Source organism: Lemur catta, chromosome 8, assembly GCF_020740605.2.
Source record: "Lemur catta isolate mLemCat1 chromosome 8, mLemCat1.pri, whole genome shotgun sequence".
NCBI lineage: Eukaryota > Metazoa > Chordata > Mammalia > Primates > Lemuridae > Lemur > Lemur catta.
The window spans coordinates 13886241-13907732 of record NC_059135.1 but is presented as its reverse complement, the minus strand read 5'-3'; the positions used below and the strand labels follow the sequence as shown (position 1 = coordinate 13907732).

The 21492-nt window shown below is 35.7% G+C and overlaps 1 protein-coding gene across 2 annotated transcripts in view; it reads right to left on the bottom strand.

Moving 5' to 3' along the window:
• FARSB (phenylalanyl-tRNA synthetase subunit beta) overlaps positions 1–21492 on the bottom strand; it is a 62155-nt gene that overhangs the window by 19979 nt on the left and 20684 nt on the right. For both annotated transcript variants that reach the window (XM_045559670.1, XM_045559671.1), the window contains 8 exons: positions 21281–21351; positions 20081–20142; positions 18711–18762; positions 15147–15208; positions 14659–14866; positions 14072–14152; positions 10517–10609; positions 7430–7547 (listed from right to left, as the gene is read on the bottom strand). In XM_045559670.1, coding sequence (XP_045415626.1) covers positions 7430–7547; positions 10517–10609; positions 14072–14152; positions 14659–14866; positions 15147–15208; positions 18711–18762; positions 20081–20142; positions 21281–21351 — 747 coding nt within the window. The remainder of the gene's footprint in view (positions 1–7429; positions 7548–10516; positions 10610–14071; positions 14153–14658; positions 14867–15146; positions 15209–18710; positions 18763–20080; positions 20143–21280; positions 21352–21492) is intronic.

Sequence of the window (21492 nt, the reverse complement as noted above, 5' to 3'; positions counted from 1 at the left end):
TTTTCACCCATTCCTCCTTGGAGAAATTGCTAGGTATAGTAAAATTCCCATTTCCTAGCATTTTGCACTGAGAGACCATATTACATCACAGGAAGTTCACTGACTGCACGCCACAAAGTAAGAACTATTTAAATTTCATGCCAAAGCTAGGGTTTGTTGGAAATGCCTCAGTTCTTTATAACTCAGTTAACAGACCTCTTGTGTCATGCCATCAAACAATTCTGCTTTTTAAATGGGCCTGCCAAGTATGTCAGCCTAAATTATCCATGTATTTCACAGACTTCAAAGTACTGCCTCGAGAGGGCTGATCTAAATCACCCAAAGGAGGGGCGGCTAGCTATGATTCCATAAGCTGAAAGAACATGCCAAATGATTTTTTAAAAGAGAAAAGAAAAAGGAATGGTACATAATATCCCCTAGTAGATGACTATTGAATACAACTCAAATTTTTAGGATAGGTTCCTGCTTAGTGTAGATCTTCTTTCACCAAAGTACCAATGATTAAAAGCTAAGGTGTTCGGTTACATTATCATACATGGCACAGATTGGAAAAAGGCAGAGTCTTCAAGAGAAATTTCCCATCCCTATTCTCACATTCACCTGGAAGCCCAAATAACGATGCCAGGAGAAAGCACACTGGGACACCAAAAAGGCTTCTAGGATAATGAGGGGCTGTTACAGAACTTGAGATTAATAGTCTGGCCAAGCTCAGAAAATAAAACAGAGCACCTTGATTTTTAAGTCTATTCCATCCACAAAACTTATTTAATATTGGTACCCGCAAAACTGTAACTTATATTGTAAATTTTTCTTATCTCCTGAAGAATTTTGATGTGGGCCTAAATAATTCACAAATGCAACAAGAATCCTGTGATTTTCTCCAAAAAATCATATCCAACGTGAGGAAATAGGAACCTTTATCACTACTGGCAGAACAATAAATTTGTAAGAAATCCTTCCAGGAAGAGAATTTGACAAGTTATCAAATACTTAAAGGTGTACACCATATGGACTGATCAATTCTATTTCAAAAAATACCTATTTGTGTAATGGTACAAGAATATTGATATATTCTTGTAGTTTAGAAAAAAATCTTGTAGTTTAGAAAAAACTTTGGTAACAATCTAAAATTTCATTAACAGTCTGAATAAATAAATTATACTTTATCAATTTGATGGAAGATTATGTAGCCATTAAAAAGAAATGAGGTGGACAGAATATGTTCATAAGAAAAAACAAGTGTAGAAAAGAAAAAGTACAATCCCATTTGTGTAAACAATAAATCCCATTGTGTAAACACTAAAAAGTGTTTATTCGTATCTATAGCTATATATAAAAATATAAAACATGGTTGCATATGCACAGAAAAATTCTGGCAAATAATTCTAAAAGTAGGATTAGGGAGAAATTGGATATTTTTTTTAAAAAAACAGGACGAGAACATTACTCTTAAATTAAAAATACATATTCATGAAAGCTCTTAAAATATAACAAATATATTTTCAATTTTCAAAACAAACATAATAAAACTTAAGAATAATTTTCCTTAAAACACTTCAGTATCATAGCACCCAAGTACAGACTTTTCTTTTTTATATAGTGCTGAAAAGCCAAGAAACAAACGTGAGGAAAAATCTATGACCTTCTCAATGCATGAAGGAAAAAGTTATATTCTTGTGGGTTGGCTTTTATTTAGTTAACATAAACCTGGAATGCATTTTTATCTATTAGAAAAATACAATATTCAATGCATGACAGAGCACATTATATTCAACTTAGCAGATCTTAACTATGTGGAACCAAACATACTGAAATAACTTTCTATATTAAAAATGATGTATTGACACAGTAAAGATGCCATCACATATGCAAATGGTGCTACTTCAAAAATTGTTAATGTCCATGGTTCTTACACCCATATTTTTTGAATTATTAATTGGAAATTCTACATGCCAAAAATATGAAATAGTGAAATTAAATTAATCCAGACTCATGACATAAGCTCCCTTCAGAAAACTGCATTCCACATGTGGACGCTAGATAATCTTCCATCACTTAAGGGCTCCACAATTAATGGACAACTTCTCAGAACTAAAGTATTTCATAAGCCCATAGTGAAAATGCTTTTATTGAGCTCTTTATCAAGCATCCAGTTACACAAAAAAACTATTATATAAAGTTCTGACCCCTATATTTTAGTAGCTTACAATATAAGACAGATACGCTAACCCCAACATGCATATATCATACAACCCAATAGCAAATTGAAAGAACAAACCAAACCATAAAAGAACAGTGGATTAATTATGTTCTATGGCAGCCATGGTGGTCAATGGAGGAGAAAAGAACAAGAATCTTAAATAAATATTGTGATTAAAGTTTAAAAAAAAATTCTGGATTTCCATAACCAAACTAAGCAGGGTGAAAACTTCAAGGAGAATGTGAAATTTTAGAAACTATTTAAACAGTGATTTGGGGGGCAGGAGAAATACAGTTTGAACCAGGACTACAGCAATGCTTTGGAGAAAGTAGTAATGTTCTGAACAAGAAGTGAAGGCTTGAAGTAATCATGCTTCATGAATAAAGTGAAGCTAACTGGAGCCTCTGAGTGGTCAAAAGCCTTTAACCTATTCCATCTACTTTAATAATTATTAAAATCCAAAACTTTTTACATGCAGTACTTACAACCAAAGTGCATGGCAGTTTGATTATTGGGACTCTCCACAGATATACGTCAAATTGACAACTGCATGATTGTATCCTGCTAAACTGAAATGACCTCATGTACAGTCCAAACCCAAACTAATCTTCTTTCTTAGGCTCTTATTCCTTTTAAACTTAAACTCACTCAACCCAGTGATGTGTTTTCTCTTGCTATTTTGATGAGATTCTAGGTATACTGACAGCTTCAGTGACAATTGAGGAATAAACCATGATTGCAGAATTCAACCTGTGTTTAAGAAAAAGCCAGAATATTGGACTTTGCAAAATATAATTGCTTTTCTCGGTATAAAGATTAGCAATTCACAAGTTAGTCCTTTGCTCCCCTGAAGTATTTTTTTTTTTTTTACTATTTTGTTTATCATAGTTATTCTTGACATTGAACAGAAAAAACAAAAATATTAATGACTGCAACTAACCAATAACTCATTTCAGCAGCCTGATATGGTGGCTTCAGTGCTGCCTCTGCTAACTTCCCTGTTAAGAAGCTGAAAAATTTACCCCACGGCAGAGTCTGCATTCAACCAATTTCTTGTTCCAAAAACATATGCCATTCTAGCCAACAAAAGTGATACATCAGCTTAGTCCCTTGAGTCATGACTAATTTTTTAAAATGCTGCAGCAATTTCAGATCTTGAGACTCAAATGCAGTGGCTGGCTCAGTCTCAAAGAACCTGAATGTGTCTGATTTAGAGTAGAAGTCTCAACGCTTGAAAAGTGTGTCTGACAGCTTCACACGACATGGATGGTAAGTCAAAAAAAGTCCACATTAGAATAAGAAACTGTCCAATTAGTTCAAGCATGAAAATAAGGGTTAGTAGTCTTTCATCTACTCTTACAGGAATGCAGGACAGACATCATTTGTGGGACACATGCTGAAATCCAGCAGAGATTACACTTCCATTTCCACTTTGGAAGACATGTTTGCTGACCCAAAACTGATATGAAGCTGGGAGTGTTAGGTTTCTCCTTAATATTACAAAACAAGTTAGTGGCAGTTGTCACTCCCTTCTCTGCACTACCAGGACACCTGTGCATTCTCTCTGAGCAGGATCTTGCTCTAAGCATGATCTGTAAGGGCTGTTCAAAGGCTTGTCTCCCTCAAGACTCGCAACTCTTTCTCTTACAATCTGAAGCAGTCCCTAGCAAGGACAAGGAACTCAAAAATACTTTTCTACCAATGTGCTGAATGAAACTGTCTTGGCTCACTCTTGCCAGGCATCTCTACCCCTCTGAACCAGTAGTTTGGGTACTACTGCCATTAATGAAGATTTGGGCCAGGTGCTCACACTTAAAATCCTAGCACTGTGGGAGGCTGAGGTGGGAGGATTGCTTGAGGCCAGGAGTTTGAGGTTGCAGTGAAACACGGCGCCACTGCATTCTGGCCCCTGGTGAGAGCGAGACATTGTCTCAAAAAAAAAAAAAAAAATCGAAAGAAAAAGAAATCTGGGAAATTTTCATATTAACTGGAAAACTCCTCTATCATTTCACTTTTGATGGTTTAGATTTTTTCTTCAAAAAAGTTTCATTATTTAGGAGGAAACGGCTAATGTATTTAATAAATCCAACGGAGAAATGGTTATTGGTTTGAGATAGTGAAAACATGTGTCAATTCATTGAAAAGAAGTGGGTGATAGGCTGAGTGCAGCGTTTCATGCCTGTAATCCTAGCACTCTGGGAGGCCGAGGCGGGTGGATTGTTTGCGCTCAGGAGTTCGAGACCAGCCTGAGCAAGAGCGAGACCCTGTCTCTACTAAAAATAGAAAGAAATTAGCTGGACAACTAAAAATATATAGAAGAAATTAGCCAGACATGGTGGCACATGCCTATAGTCCCAGCTACTCGGGAGGCTGAGGCAGGAGGATTGCTTGAGCCCAGGAGTTTGAGGTTGCTGTGAGCTAAGCTGAGGCCACGGCACTCTAGCTCGGGAAACAGAGTGAGACTCTGTCTCAAAAAAAAAAAAGTGGGTGATAAATTACTCAAAAAATAACATTAGTGTTTTCTTAAGTAAATTCCTGTATTAGTATATTTTGGTTTTCGTATACTAAAAAAAAAAATAGGGCACAACAGAACCAATTAAGTCAAAGGTCAGGATAAAAATTGGCCCTAAGTGCTTCAGTAAAGGCGACATTAACCCTTTAATGGCCAGTTAAGGCTTTCAAGTCATTCCACTAGAAAATTCCCAAATGCCAGGTATCTGGCCTTAAGGATTGCTAATACCCTAACGATAAGAGCAACACTTCTTATTATGTGGCTAGAACTTTTCAAACTGCAATTACATTTAATCCTCAAAACAAATCAATGAAGTAAGTGCTATCATTATCCCCGTTCTACAGATTAGGAAGCTGAGCCAGAGAGATTAAATAAACTGTCCAAAGTTAAGCACCTGATAAAAGGCAGAACCACGACTCAAGCCGAAGAACTCTGGCTGCAGAGTCTCTATGGAACTGTGGTGCTTTCCTGCCTCCCCGACAGTCCTCTGAACACCACATGACAAGTAGGGAATCCACATGGACATGTTTAGAATACTCCATCACAAAAGCATCTTTGTTATGAAATAAAATCCAGGCCTACCTAAACAGAAAACATACTCCAAATAAATTAAAGCAAACCTATGTTTTCAAGATGGTAGACTTACCGAGCACATTTACCTCCCTTCATTTCTCAAATCTCACCAATATGCTAAAAATTTTAAAGAAAAAGAATAAATCATAATATAGTACAAGACAATGGACAAAAGTAATATCAGATGGAAATGAATCAATATCAATAGGGAAAACAGAGCAGAATAATTAAAACTAAAAACAGGTATAAAAGAGGTCTCCTATAGAGATGAGAATTCTTTCTGATGAAACAAAGTACAACAAATATGCAAATCTTTTTTTTTTTTTTTTGAGACAGACTCTCACTCTGTTGCCCAAGCTAGAGTGCCACAGTATCAGCCTAGCTCACAGCAACCTCAAATTCCTAGGCTCAAGCGATCCTCCTGCCTCAGCCTCCCGAGTAGCTGGGACTACAGGCGTGCGCCACCAAGCCAGGCTAATTTTTTCTAATTTTAGTAGAGATAGGGTCTCACTCTTGCTCAGGCTGTAAACATGAAAATCTTTGAGTTTAAAGTACATGGACTGGGTTTCTGGGGTAATCACCTAGGTGGTTTGTTAAAAGATGACCTATAGCACAAGCACTTAAGAACAGCCGTCTCTCAATAGGAGAGTTATGTCCAAGCATAGTAAAAGAAGCAGAGTAGAATCTATGTCTGGGCCTTCCCAACGAACACTGATTAAAAAGAAAACAGCATAGACACCCCTACCCAGGACTGCAATATAATAAAGTGCTCGATACCTACAGTGAAAATTTATTCGTGGCAATGATGGGACCCTAGCCTGCTCCTCACCCTAACCCTCCAGACTCTGAGCTGCCACTTAAGAACATGCCCAGCCCTGAAGAGCCTTTAGGAAGCCCTCACCTTTAGGGAAGAGCCCTACTGCTGAAACAGGATTACAACACTTTTGAGGAAACCTAGTGTAATTAACCTAATCCTATATTTGTAAATATGAACAGATCACCAAGGATCAAAACAATATAACACTCAAAGAACTAAGATGAAAGGACACAAGTAAATGCTAACAGAAAAATTTGACATTGGAATTATAACAAATTCTCAGTTACCTGCACCAATGCAGGAGAAACTGAGAAATAGGTCTCTGCTTTTGTCAACTGATTCAAAAGAACACACTCTGAATTATGTAGAGTCTGGAGTAAGAATCACTGAATGAACACTGCTAGGATGTGATCTGTTAAATCTGGGGAAGCAAGGAAACACTACCAGTAATTGAGTTACCTGAGGCACTGTCCACGAAGGGATTACCACACATACAGCTCACAATAGTCAGATGGACTTATATCAAGAGATTAGAGACATGGAGTTTGAGTAAGACAAACTTCCTTGGCAATCAGATTTAGGTACTTACTAAATATATATTCTTAAATAACCACCACATTCCAAGTGATTGACCAAGCAACCTGCTGTACTAACAAGTCCAGACCATACTCAAAAAGGACAAAAACTGGTAAAACACATTCACAGTCACTGATACAACGGTGATGGTACAGTCATTCCTAAACTAGAATGATAAGATATCAAGTACGTTAAGATGATACACATATAAATCACATGATATAAGAAAAAAAATGTTTCATAGTGCTTTTCAAGTTAAGGTTTAACTAGAGCTCTTCATAAATATTATCAAATTCTTTGCTAAAATGTGCTTTCCATTAAAAGAAATGAGAGGCACAGCAACCAAATATCTGGACCTTGCTTGGATTCTGATTTAAATAAATTCATCATAAAAATTAAATTCATGAAACAATTGGGAAAATTTAAACATGAGATGGATATTTGATAATAGGGGGTGATAATGGTGTTATTAAAAAAAAAGAAAACCCAAAGTGGTAGTGCTTATCTCTTAGCAATACATACTGAAGTGTTTGCCGACGAGATGATACAATGTCTAGGACCTACGTTAAAATAATATGGAGAAGTTGGTAGTGGTATAGATGAAAGAAACCTGTCCATGTGTTGATAATTGTTGAAGCCGAGTGCTGGATTCACAGGGGTAATTATACTCTTTTCTCTCTTATGTATAGTTGAAATTTTCATAATTAAAAAAATTCTTTAAGTATACAAATCTAAGATGACTCATTCTTACCTCTGCTAGAATCTTTTACTACAATGTCAGAGATTTCAAACAGTTTCAGAGGAAGGGGCATCTTCCGGTTTGCTGCTATGGTCTTTAGGAGGCCAGGAAGAAGGGTAGTGCGTGCCACCTAGAGGAAAAGACATGAAATTGCACTAAGTAAGAACCAAACAAACATACTTGGTCAAAAGACAAAGCAGAAAGATCCCATAGCTTCACAGAAGACACTTCTGGAAAATGCAATGCCTAAAATATCCAAATAATTTTAGATTTTCAATTTCAGGACACTTAAATTGAACTGAAAATATTCTGGCTTTCCAATTTACAAAGTGAAAAATCATAAATTTGATTAAAAATAAATGAGAAAAAATATAACTTAAATGTGATTGCTAGTCTCTAAGGATTAGTTATTTTATTCATTATAATTTTTAAAATTAAAGTTGACTTTCAACTTTAAACTTTCAAGATTTCAAATACATGTAAATTCTCATATCTGCCTCATTTCACAAACTAAGTGAGTAGATTACAAGAAATACAAATGTTTAAATGGATTAAATATTAACCAAAATTTTTAAAACCAGAACTAGGGAAAATATAAATACAATTCAAAAACCAGCACAGTGAGGAAAACAAAACACAAATATGTAGGCACTTAAAAAACTGTACAGCTGCTATGGGCAGGCTATGACTATAGTTCCCGGCTTTTTATTAACTAAAGCAAATATGAAAATATGTGCAGCTATTCATTCTTACTATTTATAAGAAATGCACATCTGGATTCTTTAAAAAAGCAAAACCTGTACCCTATAAAGATATACAACTATTATGTACCCATAATTTAAAATTAAAATTAAAAAAAGCAAGACTTCCCTGCTTCTGCTTTTGTCTGTGAAATAAACTTCTCATTTCAAAGTTTAATGTGTTGGCATCCAGCACATGTTATCGGAAGGGTTTTATGAGTAGTGTTAAGAGTTTATTGTTGGCTGGGTGCAGTGGCTGACGCCTGTAATCCTACCACTCTGGGAGGCGAGGTGGGCGGGTCATTTGAGCTCAGGAGTTTGAGACCAGCCTGAGCAAGAGCAAGACCCCGTCTCTACTAAAAAAATAGAAAGAAATTAGCTGGACAAATAAAAATATACAGAAAAAATTAGCCGGACATGGTGGCGCATGCCTGTAATCCCAGCTACTCAGGAGGCTAAGGCAGGAGGATTGCTTGAGCCCAGGAGTTTGAGGTTGCTGTGAGCTAGGCTGAGGCCACGGCATTCTAGCCCAGGCAACAGAGCAAGACTCTGTCTCATTCATGAATGAATGAATGAATGAATAAATACCTGTTAGCCACATTAGTAATGGTAAGTCAAATCTGTTGGTAAAGCAGGGGTAAAATGAAGAATCTGTCAAGTCTATAAGACACTCTCTCATCTTTAATGTATTTTATGCAGAAAGACTGATTCTTAACTAGTTAAGCCACAGCTATTTATAGTGATATTTAATGCATTTCTGATTTGTTTTCCTTCCACTTATATAAAATAGATAAGATGTAAACTCTGAAGAATACAACAGTTACTACATCTTAAGAAATCTTGATAAGTGAAACTGGGAAGAAAAAAGCAAACTGGAATAAACAAAAATCCATTAAGTTTTACTGAAAAATCACTCTACGCAAATGAACTTCAGTATGTCTTATTACAAAGAACACTATGATCATCATTTTTTTTTTTTTTCCTTGAGACAGAGTCTCACTCTGTTGCCTGGGTGAGTGCCATGGCATCAGCCTAGCTCACAACAACCTCAAACTCCTGGGCTCAAGTGATCCTCCTGCCTCAGCCTCCCGAGTAGGTAGGACTACAAGCACACACCACCATGCCCAGCTAATTTTTTCTATTTTTAGTACAGACAGGGTTTCACTCTTACTCAGGTGGGTCTTGAACTCCTGAGCTCAAGCTATCCTCCCACTTTGGCCTCCCAGAGTGCTAGGATTACAGGCATGAGCCACCACGCTTGGCCATGATCATCTTTTAAAAACAGTAGAAAAGCTAGACCTCAGGAAACAAAATATAACAATTCATTATCACAATCCTTCCAAATTAGTATAAGGATTCTTCAAAGTTCGGATCCTAAATATAAAGAATTAATGTACTTGATGCATATTATTACCAATTAGTTCTTTAATTAGTCTAGCTCTAATCTTTCACATTAGTAAGCAGTTGTGTAGATAAAATTTAGAATTTTAAAATTTAGATTTAAACATTTTTTAGAACTTTAAAAATCTTTTTAGAACTAATCCAACCCCCTACTTTTACAAAAGTGAAAAAGTCTAAAGAAACTATTTCAAGTCAGAGAGTTCAGATATATTTATAATAGCATTAACCTTCTTAAAAAACATAACCATCCACTTCTAAGATTCCCCTTAATGCTAGAAGGAGACATGATTTTCTCTAACGTCTGGATTAAAAAACACATAGAATTGCATGTGCAAGAGAAACAGAATGAGAGCTTATTTGTACAAAAGAAATGGAACTATTTAAAGTTATTAATAAGCAAAGATATTATAAACTTGAAATGCCCTTCTTTCATAGCTAATATCCCAATCTATAACATAAATCATTTAACACTACAAAGGAGTATCGTTCTCATTTAAATATTCCTAAACTCTACAGGAAACTGCCAATAAACTTAGACATTACAATGAAAGATATAGGCAGCATAGTCAAGAACTGATGTAATGGCTAATTCAAAGTGAATTTCTTATGGAGGTATTAGAAACAGGTTGTGATTCATTTATACAAATGAATGGAAAAGATAAAATCCAAAAATAGTATTAAAAAATCAGTTATGAAATGGAAAATTCAGACAAGGGAGACTGGGCCAGACAGCACTAACCAATTAAGTAAGAACCAACCATAAAGTAAATCAAGAAAAGATTATTTTAAAAATCTTAAGAATTTTTGTCGGCAGAGCATGTAAGAACCAACTATAAACTTATCAAAGATATTATAAAAAAGCTCTAAGATTTCACCATCTGAGGTGTAACTAAAGAGACTTTTCCTAACTCATGCCTCTCAGTTTTTACTTAAATTCTTACCTACTTAAAATTCTTACCTGAAATTCAGCTGTTTTAGGGTTACTTATGTGGACTGCCTTTGTTGCAGAGATATCCAAACCAAGTTTATCAGCAATATCTTCTTGGGAGCACTAAGAAGTACATACAAAATAGATTGATATGGAAAAGCAACGACTATATTTAATATAGAAAGTATTTAATGCTGTAAGTCAACTTCTGATGGTCTAATAGCAATACATACTCCCTACATAAGTCAGTAAGTCAAGAATAAGCTAAGAATAAACCACATCAATTGCAGGCCCACAGCAGAGGCAATTTAACAGTAACAGTTCTCTTAAAATGTGTTCTAGCTATGATAGGGAGCTAACGTAAATTTTTCACGTGGAGAAGGTATAACCTGTACTCGGGCCCTTCCTAAACTAGTCTCTATTCTAATCGCCTATAAATCCTTAGTCATTCCCCAGCCCTTACACTTTTCCCAACCTTTACCTGAAATGCTCTCCCAGCCCCACTTGTAGCCATTCCCCAAGACCCTACTAAATGACCTCTCTTCCATAAAAGTATTCCTAATGACTCTAGTTAGAAATTCTCTGTCCCTCCTTGGTATTCCCATGGCTTTGTTTTGATTACCATCATAACCCTCGCTAAATCCATACTGACTTGGGGCAGAATGGTAGGACTGAAAGCAGAATACAAGTAGCCTGAACTCTGCCCAGTGTTCTTTCTACATGTAACTTCTGTGCACGTGCTTGATGAAGCTCCTTGTAGCAAACTGCTAAGTACCCACCTACCAAAAAGAAAATGCTTGTCACCCTCCAAACCAGTACTGTAGGTGGAAGTTATGAAAATAAAACTCACTATTAGATACATCAAGTCTAATAATAAATGACTAATAATCAAGCACAGTGCCTGGCATAGAGTAAGTATTCAAAAAATATTAATGATGATGATTTGCAAATTGTTACTAAGGATAGAAAACAATTATCACATATTAATGCTAAATTTTTGAAAAAGAATTTAAAACTTAACAAATATTGATACACCATGAGATTATTGTACTATTTTCCAACATTAGGCAACATTGCTCATTGCATTGTCTATAAAATGGTCTTCAAGGACTAGCTGGCCTATATTTCACTTAGAAAAAAAAGAATGGTATAGAATAACTGAAATGGTAACAAAAAAATTAATTTTATGACAATGCCAGTTCTAGCAATTCTTGGCATATTTTCCTGGGAAAGATCCTGAAGCCACATCCAGGCATTGCAGAAAAGAACCCCCTGATCCACTATGTGCTATGGCTGTCAGGGTGGAGGATGGTGACAAGCACACTGGGGATAGACATTTTCCCCACAGCATGGAGGAGCCTCATAATAAGATTTAGATATAATGTGATCAGTTAATTGGGAAATGCAATTTACATGATACAATCCACTCTCAAATGTATCTAGTAAGGTTTGTGTAAAAGAAAAAGGCTTCACAGCCACATAGCAGTGCAGCTATGTTTCCGAGTGACCTCGTGTTTTATCATGACCATGGATGATGACAGATAGTGATAAGAAGCAATTTAAATTCAGCTATCCCGAAGCAGCAGTAGCTAGGACACAGAATGGAATACTTTTTAGATGTTGATATTTATATGTTTGTTTTACTGTGTTAGAAAAAAAATAAGTAAACCAAGCTGATAATTTTTATAGATACTATTTTTATAACAAGGTTAAAGTAGGTAGTTTTAAAAGTGAACCAGTTTAAAAGAAAATATGATAACTGCTATATAGATACAGGAAAAATCATGATGAAATGTGAATTACATTTGGGAAGTCAAGGACTAGTTTTCAGAAAAAGAATGGCTATTACTCTGTGCAAAATTGTATGTAACAATACAGACCATCTTTGCTCAGCGATGGTTAGGTTTGCTTTAAAAGTGTGTAATTTCATAAATACCTTTAATGTTAGAATTCTTATACCAAAATGTATTACAAATCTAAAACTCTCTAGCACCTCACTCCTCCCCCACCTAGAGATAAAAAATAAATGTGGTAAAGTGACTTTACCACAGACTGTTACTAACATCCCTGGTGTGACAGTTAAGTCACAGGTCTTAGATGCACAGAGGCCTTGGGCTGGAATTCCTGATCCACTGACTGGCTGCATGAAGTAGGAAAGTTACTTAAACTAACTACTGTGACAGGAATGGCTACTTCCCAGGGGTATACTGAGCCGAAATATAATTATGTACATAAAGCCCTTGGCACAGGGTAAACACTCCCTGCAGAGCAGCCACTAGTCAGGACCCAGCCCATGTGCTCCTCCAAAGATGAGTGGGGCCACACAGTTAAAGTCAAAATGCACTACTAATATAAAAGGGCATAAAAACCCCACATGCTGAGGTTTTAACAGCAGTTTTTTCTGAGGAGGAAAATAGGATTAGAAGTAGGGAGGGGAACTGTCATGGTTTACTTTACATGGTTAAAGTTTGAATCCTTTAAAATGAGACTATTTCTATGTCACTTAAACATTAAAAAAATAAAAATACATTTCTCAGTGTTATTTCTTGTATTTCCTTTTACGTGAAATCATGGATGTTCACAACTAAATATATATATGTATACAAATGAATGATATGGTACTACAAACCTAGTATAGGCAGCATGAGACAATGGAAAAGCACAGCTCTAGGAGTTCAAAGGGCAGAACTCTGGTTCTGGTTCTCCTGCTGTCTATGCAAAATGTTAGGTACTTATCCTCATTCAGCCTCCAGCTCATTACTGGTACAGTGCCTGACATACAATAAATCCTCAACAAGTGCTGCCGAATGAATGACTGCTGAATCAGAAAAATGAAAGTATTAAACTAGACAATAAGTAAGGTCCCTTAAATACTCTAAATGATTGAGAATTTCAGGGCTTGGGTTGAGCTGAGGGGGAGAAAAAGAAGGAGCTATTTCCCCCCACAGATTATTAAGCTGCAACTTACTTGAATACTCAAGAACTACATTGTAGCACCACAGAAATGCTCAGCAAGAGGGAAAAAAAGGAACTACAAATTGCATACACATTTTATTCTTTCAAATGGTCAATCTGGTGGGGGAGGCAGATTTCCTTCTGATTTTGTAATAAAATTCATTTCCTGATTTAGGCCTTTTATGTCAGCTTTTCAACTCAAAGCAAATGTTTGTGAACATGTTCAAAGACAAAGAAATAAGTTTAATGTGGAACAGTCCACAAGCCCTTAACCAGGGCGGCATCTAGTGGGCACAGCCACAACCAAATTAAGACCAAATATTCTAACTTCATAAATTTGGTTATGAAATACATTGTGAACCCTCAACACTCACATGAAACTATAAAATACTCTGCCATCTGTCCCCTAAGACATTTTTTCTAGGCCTTCATTGTTTCTCTGTGACTGTAAAAAGAAATCCTTCAACATTTCTTTACCAGAAATTGTATAATCTCAAGTAATGTTATTCTTGAGAATCTGGAAATTTTAGCAGTCTAGATTTTATAAATTCATATAAGAAATCATAGAATAAATAATTCAGAGATTCTAAGGAAACAATCAGCTGAGCGGAACGAGCACGTAAGACGTACCAGAGCAAAGGTGAGTGCTTCAGTGAAGCCAGTGGCTGCCATGTCGTGCCTGAGAAGTTCAGTGAGCTTATTAAGAGGAAACTGAAAAAGAAAGTATTCACTTTATTTCACCTCAGTAGTATTTCCTATTTTTTAATAAAAAGAGATTTATATAGAGCATGTCTAAAAGGAAACCACCCTTCCACTCTTATTAACATACTGTTAATGCCACCATTTCCCCACTAATAGCATACCCCTGGCCCACTGCCTTGTTACCCCTACTCCTACACAGATGTACAAAGCTACCTCTCCCACACACAGCTTCTGCCTTCAGGCCTAAGCTGAGAAAATGAATCTCCCAGCTAGAGAGTCAACAAGGGCTCCAAACTCAAAACCTGCCTTTCTTCAAAGAACTAGTCATCACAGGTTTTAAACTTACTCTAATCATTTGGGCATCTGTTTTGTATCCTCTCCATAGCAAATGCCTCTCATAGCAGAGCATGTCCAAATACTGCTTAATTCCTATGTTCTGTTTTCCCGAAGACTTCCTAGCATTCAATAATCAGTTTCTAACAATAAGGAGTGTTTATTTAAGGGTGCAATCTTACTTGATTAGCTATGGTGTATGTTTTCGGGAGAGTCATCTGAATGTTGTTATATCCATAAGCAATAGCTGCATCTTCTACAATATCACATGCATGGATAATGTCAGCTCTGGTCGGAGGGATTTCAATCTCAATCTGATTCCCATCACCTATGACTTCTGACTTTAAATACATCCTAGTCAGAAGCTTGGCAAGATTTTCTGGAGTTTCTCTGAAATAGGAATGTACAAACCATCAACTTCACTGAATTATTTAAAACATGTATATATTTTGTTTTAAAATATGCTACTACCTGAAAGAGCAACCTTACTTTTTGAGTTCCAGCAGACACCAGACATCCTAACTGATGCTGTATCAGTCCTTAACTCATTTGGAAGGATATCAAAACCCTCTCCAAGCATTCTCTCAGGAAAAATGAAATAGTCTTATGTGTACTTTATTCTTGAATTCTCTCCAACAGTAAATAAATCAATGGAGTTTTCAGAGCATACCTGATTCCAACTTTCTTGTTAATCAGATCAGCTCTCACCATCTCCTTTCGGTAAGCTAGTTCCTTAAAGACAAAGAGTTTGAAAAGCTTAAATCATTCTCCATCAGATATAGCTTTAGACTCTTTCTAATTCAACTAGTTGTTGAGTTTTATTACCCTTCCAAGAATTTGTCATTAGAGCCACAGATTGAAAATAATCTTGATGTTTCAAAACATTATTATGGAGGAAAAAATTTGTTACATTAGATTCATACATGAACATTCTACTTGCTAGATAATTTGCACTGCTTAGAATTAATATAAAATGCCAAACATTTTTCCCTTTTGGATGGTCTATTCTCATTCCCTACAGTAAAACACAGCTGCATTATACCATTTCAAAGATGTTTATAAATCCTGGTAAAGACCTTCAGTCTGATCTCATGTAAGCAAGTATATATATATGACCAAGAAAGAAAAATTCAAGTGTCAAAATGTACTATCCATCATACTAAGTCTAAGAGGGTTATGAAGATACTCCTTTCTTATTTCCCAGGTAGGGAAATGCAATGATACCCCAAGTCCAGGCTATCAATCTGCTCCAGAAGGCAGCAGAGGTGGGAGCATCTCATGAATTGGTCCTCACTCTCTTTTCAACAATATGTAACTCTGTCATATCAGGTGAGAACATGCTTAAAATCCAGGCTTTTCAACAGCTTTGGAAACATACTTAGGAGTATTTATCACTGAATCACTCTCCAAAGTATAAATGCCACTAGCAAAAAAACCATACATTTAAAAACCTGTTTCGATTGAAGTAAGGGCAATGGGCCAGAGCCTTGCTACTCAAAATGCAGTCCTCAGAGCAGAAGCACCAGCATCACCTGAATGCTTGTGAGAAAGGTGACTTCAGGTCTTGATAGCTAGCAGCAGTGCCACCACGCCTACTGAAGCCCAATCTGCGGGTTATCCCCTGGTGATGTGAATGCACAGTGGAGTCTGCGAGGCACTGAACTAGATGTTAGATTGCAGTAGTAATAACAAAATTTTTCTGAACAGTTGCTATGAGCTAAATAGTTATTATGAGCAGAACAGGACAAGATGCACTTTAAGATAATCTTACTTAATCCTCACAACAGATGTTATTAGTATTCTCATTTTACAGATAAGAAATTTGAGCTTTAGATTAATAACTAGTCCCAGGTCACAACAATGGTAATCTGCTGAGCCCGAGTGTTGCTATATTCCCACTGCATAGAAAAATGCTTATCAAATAATAAGCATGCAGTATATATTTAATGAGTGAATGCATGAAGTAACTAATGAACAAATTAATGAATCAATAAACAAATTGAGACATCCTAGTTCCAAAGTGCACGCCATAACCATTAGTCTCTCTATCACTTATCTTCTCTAGTTCTCTTATTCTAAAACTTTATTCTTTTCTATAAAATAACAAAAGACCAGAAGAAGAACTTTCAAAGTGTTTGGGGAAATATGCTATTTCATGTGAGAAAGAATCATTCTCCCCTAGAAGATCCTTCCCTTCTGAGAGGACAATCTGAGAAGAGCTGTTCTAATTAAGTTTAGGATGAAATAAATTAACAAATGCCAAAACACCTGTATAGTACTCCTTTTCAGAAAGCATACCGTTTCAAATTTATGAAAGAGCTCTATAATACAAACAAATAATTTTAAGAAGTTATCTACATGAGAAAAGTGATCTAAATTTAAAAATATAATATTTCTCCTTTTCTCCCCCAAAATATATTAATATATTCACTGTTATTAACACCTGACAATTCTTAATATTAAAAAGAAAAAGAAATTTTCTCAAATCAGACATTATTTTAAAACAGACATTATTTTAAAACAGACTAAAAAGATACATTTGGCTTAGCCCAACTGCTACTGTGGTAAACTATAAAAATGGCCACAAATGTTTCCCCTCTCTGTATCCACGGCCTTGCAACATGACACTGTAGATCCTCCCAACAAGAGATGGCATCTATTTCTCCATCGCTCAAATCTAGCCAAATGACTGGCTTTGGCCAACAGAACCATGTTTGAAAGGCATTTGAGCACTGGGCTTGCTCTCTTGCTGCTGGGAACCCTGCAACCATCACCATGTAAAAAAGCCCAAACTGGCCTGCTGGATGAGAAGGGACACTTGACCTGTGGACCCCATTGCCAAGAAACAGACATGTGAGTGGGGTCATCCCGGATCATCCAGCTGCTAGCCAATCAGCCAGCTGACTACACATGTGAGCACACCCCGCAGAGATCGGCTAAGCTGGACCAGACCACAAAAGAGAATCATGAGCTAAATAAACAGTTGTGGTTTTAAGCCACTAAGTCTCAGGGTAGTTTGCTAAATAACAAAAGCTAACTGACAATAGCTACTAAAATCCAGATGAATTAACAAAAACTGATATTGCCCATATAATTTCAGTTATGCTTTTTACAGTTATGCATTTCTTTTGAATTATAATTAATACTTGAACAAAATATGCTAAACACTAAAGTTTTCAGGAATGGTGAGGTTTTGATCTTGGCAGGTTTTACCTACTTTAAAAGCTATTTAAATAGTAGAAACTACTTTAGGCTTCGGTTCACTTCATAAATGACAGGGAAATGGGGAAAAATTCAAAGAAAAAAAAGCTCATCAAAGAATCATCTTAGTGAATCAGAGCCACAACTAAATGACCATGGTACTGTTATGTTTTAAAATGGCCATATTTATGTCAAGTCATCTTGAGGGGAAAAGCCCAGTCACATGAGAATAAGACTGGTTTAGATTTTTTACAAAGATTCCACGTCTTGACAATAACTGTGCTTACTATTAAATTTGTCTTATTAATACATTTGAAATTATTTGTTAGTTACAGTGATGGCCTTCAGCAACTGTTAATTCAAATGTGAACAGACTAATTAGATTTGCAGGGCTGAATAGTCTTCATAAAAGTAAGACTATAAATTACCCAATTACTAAGTTCTATTGTTCTGTAGCACTGTAAGGTAACTATAATTAACAATTTATTGTATATTTTCAAACATCTAGAAGAACACATTTTGAATGTTCCCAACACAAAAAACATGCTAAATGTTTGAGATGATGAATATGCTAACTACCATGATTTGATCATTCCACATTGTATACATGTGTTGAAATATCACACTGTACCCCATAAGTATGTACAATTATTATGTGTCACTTAAAAATAAGGACACAAAAATTACCGAGTTAACTAGTTAATAAGAATAAATCATAGGAATTATGGCCATACAATGCTGTATAATGTAATGTGTTGACAGCTGAAGTCAGACTGTCTGAACTTAAATCCTAGCTCCACCACTTAATAATAAAGTACTTAACTTTCAAGGTCTCAGGATCTCCAATTGGAAAAGGCATAATAGCACCCAACCTTATAGGATTACTGTAAGGTGAATCCATGTAATGCACACAGTACAGTGCCTGGCATGAGGGTAGATAGATGAGTGGTTGGACAGACAGAACACAAGTACTCTATAGCCATTATTATTAGTATTATTGTTATCATAATCAAGTCATTTCTTAAGTACTTACTGGAAAGGTATATGATTTTCCATTAGGAAAAACCACCTCAGCTGCTTCAACTCTGTAAAATAAAAAAGTCAGAAATAAAATACTTACGAAAAAAAACTCACCATAAATTCTAGAAATATGTATGGTTAACAAATCTTTCATTTGGTCTACAACTACAGCCTTAACACATTCAATCTATCATATTCCAACACTGCTGTTTAGATTAATCTTCCTATATATACAACATTACTCTAACATCTCATCCCCTATCGCTCCCATGTCCCTTTGGGCAGTGCCCACTTAAAAAGTTTATTTCCCAGTGCTGCAAAGCACGCATCCTATACGGACCACTTGACAATATTGATATACACATTCCAGGCTTTCCTAGGGCAGTGTGTTATACAACAAAAGGTAACTGATACAACCACCAAAATCCAAAAAAATTTAAAAAAAATGGTAACTGCCCATGTAATTTCAGTTATGCTTTCTACAGTTGTATATCTATTTTGAATTATAATTAATATTCTAGAATAAACTGTGATGCTAGTATATAGTAAGGGCCACATAGATTTGTTAAATAAATTTTTTAATTAAAAATATGCATTGGGGAAAGGTACAGTGACTCATGCCTGGAATCCCAACACTTTGGGAGGAGGAGGGAGGAGGATCACTTGAGGCCAGGAATTTGAGGCCAGCCTGAGCAATACAGCAAGACCCCATGTCTACAAAAAAATTTTTAAAAATTAGCCAGGCATGTAGTCCTAGCTACTTGGGGGGCTAAGGCAGGAGGATCACTTGAGCACAGGAGTTCAAAGCTATCGTGAGCTATGCTGCACTACTGCACTCCAGGCTGGGTGACAAAGGGAGACCCTGTCTCTTTTGATGCCTCTGTATAGAAAAAAAGAAAGAAAGAGTATAAATAAATGATATAAAAATTTAAAAAATAACAAAAAAAAGAAAAAGGGAGACCGTGTCTATCAAAAAAAAGGCTTTAGAAAAAATAGTCATCTTACTAGTATATATGGAATACATGCTTTGCTTTTATATATGATTCTCTACCTTTGCTTAGCTGTTCCTTTGTTGTTCCTCCATCTATATGTTCTGAAATCCAATGATCACTAAACACAGCTTAAATTTCGCTGCCTCCATGAGGCCTTCCCAGATTGCTTCAGCTGGCAGTACGTTGCCCTAACAACCAGAACATTACTGAAACTTTTTAAAGTACTTATCACTTTTTACTTTACATATTATTTAAGCATGTCTTATCTCCCTGAACAGATTATATATTCTAATTACAGGAACCACATTTTACATCTTTATATTTAGCATAAGGCCTTAGTGCCTTGCTTTCAGAACAGCAGACCATCAATAAAGCTGCTGAATGAACTTACGTAAATTGATTCTCACAATATTCACTGAACATGGTGACAATAATATCAAGAACTATTTTTGCCTGTAAAGAAGAAAAACAAATACAAATATTATGGGAGTCTATAAATATATTCTCTTCATTCAGATAAAAATAAATTAACATTTAATATGATTTATTTCCCCAAATATCTAAAAATGGACCTTTATATTCTAAGAAAGGAAATAGAATAAAAACTTATGCATAGGCCTGTCCTTATCTTCAAGTGTTCTGCATTTACGCAGTTTTCTGAGAGTTACAATCCATGACTGAGACAAATCATTTCGTTCCCCCACTCAGGAGGCTGAGGCAGAAGGAATGCTTGAGCCCAGGAGTTTGAGGTTGCTGTGAGCTACAATGACACTGCTGAACTCTACTTTTTTTTTAAAAAATAGTAAAAGCAGTATTATCCTGACAATATTTCTGAAGGCAAGTATGGTACATAAAAGTTATAAATGAAAGACCTTACAATGGTCTCTACTCCAGTAAGATGCTTGTCAATGCCATTTATCTGCCCTACTCCAGCCTTTTCCTGCCATACAAGTTTACCTTTCTTAATTTGCTTAACTGCAACCTCCCTCTGTCTCACTTAACATGTGTAATGAAGTCATATGCTATAGAAAAAGGCTTTCATAGCAATCCAATCCAACAAATGTAGTGACTAAAAGTGAGTGAACAACTACTATTCTACATATTCTAGATATCTTTGCATGCATAAACCCTTTATCAATTTGTTAAATAAAGCTTCTTTATAGCCAGTTCATTTAAATAAAAAACCTAAGTGTACAAAGGTACCAAATTATTCAGCATTTAAATTAAGCTAAGATAAATAATTTATACAGGTCTTGTTACAGTACTTACTCCACTCTTTGTTTCACAGTTATGTATATAGCTAACTCTCCCACTAGACTAGGAGCTCTCTGAAGTCAAAAACCATGTAACTATTAAATTCCTGGCACTGGAAAGACACTAGGTGCTCATTAACCATTTGTTGAATTAATGAAAGCACCATAACTAAAGTATAGAATATCTATATCTTTTAATTTTCTAAATTTTCTAAATTTCTAAAATATGTTCCCACCTACAAAATGAACATATTTTAGATTTTAACCATATAGTCTTGGCCCAGAAGTAAAATCTATCACATGTGATAGTACAAAAATAGCATAAAAGTTTCATTTACCTTAGTAAAGTCAGTTCCTGTGCATTCAATAAATACATTTCTAGTATTTACTGTTATTTTGGAATGATCCCCTGCCATGAACACAAAACAACCAGTTTCAGAAATATAAGTGCACTATAAAGTCCAACAAAATAGAAACTACATTTCAATTTAGAATGCAATATAAACTAACACTTTAGAAGTAAGGGGATATACAACTTTTATTTTAAGAT